This window comes from Myxocyprinus asiaticus, chromosome 44 (assembly GCF_019703515.2).
Source record: "Myxocyprinus asiaticus isolate MX2 ecotype Aquarium Trade chromosome 44, UBuf_Myxa_2, whole genome shotgun sequence".
Taxonomy (NCBI): Eukaryota; Metazoa; Chordata; class Actinopteri; order Cypriniformes; family Catostomidae; genus Myxocyprinus; species Myxocyprinus asiaticus.
The window spans coordinates 20,485,307-20,491,306 of NC_059387.1; the positions used below are offsets into that span (position 1 = coordinate 20,485,307).

Here is a 6,000-nt window from a genome sequence, read left to right on the forward strand (position 1 = left end):
AAGGAAGATGCATCTGTAACATTGTGTTTTTAGCAGTTTAGAGTGTGCTGTCATCAGGACAACTGTACTTTCAGAACAGTGGAAAGCTGTTTATAATTTCCTATGCGGAGAGACTGACTTATCCTATTGACATCACAACAACAGGACAAATCATAGACATCAATTGTAACAGCTGCTTTGACGTTTTGTGTTTAATGTGTACAGTACGAGCTGTCATGTCTGTTTTCAAAAACAAAATCAATGATGTGGCCAGAGTTTGTGTGTTATAGGCAAAAATGATGGTATTAAATTTCTCGGTTCATAATCGCTGCAGGAAAAAAATAAATCTTGAACCAGACTAAGAGGTTTTGCTGGTCTTATCGGTTTAAAATATTCTAGCTGGCCTGACCAGCTGACAGGTGCCCAAAACTACTCTAAAACCAGACTAGACTGAGCCCTGAACAGACTGAGAGACCAGTCAAGACCAGCAATATGACTTAGGCTAGTCTATGCTGTTTATTTCAACAGGGATAAAACTGTAGCTTAGCCTTAAAAGCGTGTACACACATATTCATATGTGTATTCATGGTGGGTAGAGGAAAGAAATAAGAATAGGAAGAAAACTAGGATACACTATAATATATATATTTTAAAAATTGTAAATGAAGATGCATGTTAATACACATTAGTGCAATTCTCATGTTATTCCTACAAGACTGTATAACAGCATTGCAGAATGTTTGTAATGTTATGTAACATTCATTCCATTCTTAACACAACATCTTCTTACCATCTGACAAATGCATCTGTTTCTTAATGCAAGCAGGACCATCAAATGTCCACCCTTGTAATTACTCATTCATCTCAGTTCTTCCACCACATCATTCCTTCATTGTGTCTTTAATCTAACAATACCTCTCCATAGGAGCTGGGGTTTTGCATGAGGAACTGCAGTGTGACTGTTTTGTTTTATTTTCTTTTTCTTTTTAATCACAATAGACATTTAACATTTAATTGCTTTTATTTTCCTGATCAGGGAGTAAAGATGGAGGAAGCTATGATCAACACAGGTATCCACACTTTTTGAATCCCTCATTGGCTTTCGAAATAACTGCATGGGCAGCCCGTTTCCACTAATACGACATGTTTCATTGAACTAAGTGTGTGGTTGCATGCTGGGTTGAGCTAACATGAAATTCAGGTATTTCATTACATTACTTCAGAATCACCACAATATAAGTGTTAAACTGCAATTACAAATTAATTCCTCTAATTTTATCTCTTAATGGATAATTCTTGTTTATTTATTATTATTGCTATCATTCCTAAATGTCAGGCTATCTACACGCTCTTAACATTTTCTGATTTTATATTTATCTTTTAGATCACTGCTTATGTCATAGTAAATTTGCTGTTAAATGATTTGCAAAGTTAATTCCAAAACTTCAACTACATCAGATGTAGTTTGTGTTGAGGAATAGTATATGAACACATATCATTCCACGGAACATCAACTTTTCTTTGAATCTACTGCATCACAAGCAGAATATTTATTACATTTTTCTCATTCACGCCTGTCCTGACATCTGCTTTTTGGCTTACCTGCTTACCAGACAACAGCAGCATCGAAAATGGTCAAAGTTGAGGAGGCCAAGCCTTTCATTCCTGTGAGTCTTTGAGACTAGATGAACCCATTTCTATTTTCATTCCACTCTTAAAAGATAGTTCACCCAAAAAAAATTTAAAATTCTTTAATCATTTACTCATTTACTTTCTTCCGTGGAACACAAAAGGAGATGTTAAGCAATATGTGAATGTTAGCCTCAGTTACCATTCACTTACATAACATGGAGAAAAATGCACCTGAAAGTGAACTGAGGCTAAAATGTTGCCTTTTGTTTAGGTAAATTTGAGACAGTCATACTTTGAAGCAAAAGGGTGAGTGAATGATAACAGAATTTTCATTTTTTGAGGGAACCATCCCTTTAAGTAGTTACTTAAACTGCACACCACATCTCTTTAGACCTTGAGTTGAGTGGCAGTACTGGTTCACTGCAGCAGGAATGCTGCCTGTATGTCTCCTAGGCCATCAGTTACTGCCTGGCCTGCTCTGGGAATGCTCATTCCATCTTGCCCTCCCTTTAACATGATTTGTTTTTACAGATTTTCATTTCCTACACCTTGTCCACTCTTTCCGTCTCATTATTTCTTTGGTTGCCACTTTCTTGGTCCCAGGTTGTCTGGATTTTCCATCTTTTAGTAACTTTCGAATCATTGTTGGATGTTTTATTTTTACGTTTTTCATTGCTTTGAAGATTTTCAGTCTGTCTGTGCACCCCTTATTTATGATGAATTGGATTTGGGTTTTTAATTTGGAGGCACGTTATACTGGTTTACTCTGTCTGCAATTCACACTGCTTTACTGCCTTAGAGCTTTCTATTGGTCTTCAGTGGTGTGTGAGGCGCTAATTCAAGGCCCTGGGCTCTCGCTAGGCATAACTGCATGTTTTAGACACATTCCAAAGCAAATTCTTTTCTTGCACGGCCTTTGTCAAACCTTCAGACCTAACAGAGTTCTTTCCTTCCCTCTACTCTCTTTCCTAGAGCACAACCAGCCTGGGACATACACAAAGGTTAAGATGCCCAATTTCACAGAGGATGTCAACTGGCAAGGACTGGCAGATCTATACAGTGTGAATGAGAGTCTGTATGAACACAGACACAACTACAGTCCAAGCCTGGATGACTGGACAAACTTTTGGAAGGATGTAGATAGTATGTTTGCACTGCTGAGAAATTTAAAGGTACTCAACCAAACCAATAAGCTTGACCCCCTGGCTGAGCTGGGCTCTGGGGTCCTGGAGGAGGCCAGCGGTGCTGGAAGCCCTGTCCAAGAGAAATGGCCCCCTGTGGTCACTCCGAGCCCCGCCACAGCAGGCCTGACTCCCAAAACACTTACAGAGACTCTCAAGTCTCTTAATGATCTCCCAGAGGGTCGCCAAACCGAACTGAGTGATCTTCTCAGAGGTGGCACCTGGGTTCAGCAGCTGGAAAATGAGCTGGACAATGACGGGATGACATTTAGTGGCAACGGCGTCACTGAGCTGGAGACTCACCATGACTTCCTGTTGCGCAGCTCCAACATCATGCAGGAGCAACAACTGGATCTCCATCAGACCCCAAAACACCAGCAGGAGGATGAGGAGGACATTTTTCAGGCCCAAGTTTACCTTCCCCTCTCCCCACAGCCAGCCAAACCCCCAGAGCAAACCGAGAAGTTGCCTCCACCACAGCATGACACCCCTCAGGAGAGGTGGAATGAAAGCATCAAACCCGGTACCCTCAAGCCCAGGTACCCTCAGGACCCTGAGGGCAGTGCCTTGGGCCCTTCCCCTTTAAGAAAGGACTGCTGCCATGCACTGTATAACCAGCCAACTCAAAGACATTAACCCCATAGAGCATGGACTGCTTCCTATGTATGAATCATCTAATGAATTATTTTTATTTTTTACAGGTTTTTCCATTTATTAGAAATCAGTGTTATGTATTTTGTAATATAGAGAAATTAAGAGACCACTGCAAAATTATCAGTTTCTCTGGATTTAATATTTATAGGTATGTGAGTCAAATGAACATTTTTGTTTTATTTTATAAAGTACTGACGATATTTCTCCCAAATTCCAAATAAAAATATTGTCATTAACTGGTCAAAATAACAAAAAAATGCAGTGTTTTTAGACCTTGAATAATGCAAAGAAAACAAGTTCATATTCATTTCATCATTCAACAGCACAGTACTAATATTTTAACTTGGGAAGAGTTCAGAAATCAATATTTGGTGGAATAACCCTGATTTTCAATCACAGCTTTCATGCGTCTTGGCATGCTCTCTACCAGTCTTTCACATTGCTGTTGGGTGACTTTATGCCACTCCAGGCACAAAAATTAAAGCAGCTCGATTTTGTTTGATGGCTTGTGGCCATCCATCTTCCTCTTGATCCCAAAGGTTTTCAATGGGGTTCAGGTCTGGAGATTGGGCTGGCTATGACAGGGTCTTGATCCGGTGGTCCTCCATCCACACCTTGACTGACCTGGCTGTGTGGCGTGGAGTATTGTCCTGCTGGAAAAACCAGTCCTCAGTTTTGGGGAACATTGTCAGAGCAGAAGGAAGCAAGTTTTCTTCCAGGATAAACTTGTTCATGGCTTGATTCATGCGTCCTTCACAAAGACTAATTTGCCCGATTCCAGCCTTGCTGAAGCACCCCCAGATCAACACCACTAATGTTTTTTTGCATTATTCGAGGTCTGAAGACACTGCATCTTTTTTGTTATTTTGACCAATTGTCATTGTCTGCAAATAAATGCTCTAAATGGCAATATTCTTATTTAGAATTTGGGAGAAATGTTGTCAGTACTTTTATAGAATAAAACAAAATGTTCATTTTACTCAAACACATACATATAAATAGTAAATCCAGAGAAACTGATAGTTTTGCAGTGGTCTCTTAATTTTTTTTCACAGAGCTGTATATAAAAATGTAGAGGTAAAGTATTGGATTCATCTCAAATGTTTCAAGTGGAAAACATCATCAAAGTAAGGTTTTCATATATATATTTTTTAAAAGAAACAGCTTAAAATGTTGAAACCATTACATTCAGTCTTGAATTATTCACATGCTGGTTGTTTCCCCAGATATTTGATGCACTTTCATGTTTTATTTTTTTTTTTTTTTTTTTTTTATGTCATATTTTACAGTCTCATTTATACAAGAACAATTCAATATTAAAGTCCACCCATTTTAAAGCAGTGTTCTGGGTTCAATACAAGTTAAGCTCTATTGACCGCATTTGTGGCATAATGTTAAGTGGTACAAAACTCGTCCCTTGTTTGTATGTGTGTGTGTGTATGTAAAATATATATATATAAATTGCGGTCACAGGAAGGTGCTTGCATACAATGGAAATGAATGGGGCCAGTCCATAAATATTATAAGTATAGCCACAAGACATAAACATTATACATTATATTAGCATGATAAAGACACTTACTAACCTTATTTGTGTAAAGTTACATCCAATATTACAACTTTGTCATGATGAAATAATGCCAGTAAACCCTGTAATCTGGTTAATGCTGGTAAATCCCTGATTTAATCACACTAAAATCATGTTAACACATAATATTTGTCTTGTGGCTATACTTTTGAAACGGTGTATTTTAATGTTTGTGGACTGGCCCCTTTCACTTACATAGCAAGTACCTTACTCGGACCACGATATTTGCTTTTTTTTTTTCATTAAACGAGGGACGTGTCAAAATTATTTTTGCAGTAAACGGTATTATGTCACATGCCCTTTTATAAAGCCCAGAACATTCATTTCAGTCTTGAAAATATGAAATTATACCTTTCTGGTGTCCAGGTGCGTTCACTTTCATTAAGTAATATTTGAATGGTGGTGTTGTGTTTCATGGTTACTTAGTACAGATTATTAGGTTCAGTTCACTGTTTACACAATAAAACACTGCTTGAACCTTTTTTAGACACTTGGGTGAGCATGAACATGGGTTTAATGGTTGTACTGTTCAGTGAAATGGTTTTCTCACACATGTTGCATCACAGTAAAATGTATGATAGTTCAGCTACATTCAATACATATACAGTAAATGTAAGAAGGGCATTCACCAAAAGTGCTTTTAGACTACCTTTAGCATTTTCACTAATACTAACCCACAAAAATGTATCACTTTAATAGAGCTTGTTTCGTTTATGAAGAATGTGAGATCATATGATCCTAAGTTTTCTTTTACCCTTTGCCTGACCAGTTTCGTCCTGTCTTTAGAACTACAATGTCTAAATTAATTTCTGAAGTAAAAATGTTTTTAAATATGAGGTGACCTGAAAATGTACAAATATTACATTCTATTAAACAATGGTGTTGGAACAATTCTGGCTTCTGGAAAGCCAAGAGGCTATTTTGAAATAAAAAATTGCCAAACATTTGTTTCACCTACCTTGTGCT

The 6,000-nt window shown here is 37.8% G+C and overlaps 1 protein-coding gene across 2 annotated transcripts in view; it reads left to right on the top strand.

The window, feature by feature from the left end:
* LOC127434610 (extracellular sulfatase Sulf-1-like) overlaps positions 1-6,000 on the top strand; it is a 61,462-nt gene extending 55,462 nt beyond the window's left edge. Inside the window, exons 19-20 of one of the 2 annotated variants that reach the window (XM_051687452.1) lie at positions 1,016-1,049; positions 2,584-2,757. In XM_051687452.1, the coding sequence (XP_051543412.1) occupies positions 1,016-1,049; positions 2,584-2,617 (68 nt within the window). In that variant the 3' untranslated portion in view covers positions 2,618-2,757. Of the gene's footprint in view, positions 1-1,015; positions 1,050-2,583 lie in introns of both variants that reach the window. The other variant, XM_051687451.1, reaches the window with a different exon arrangement.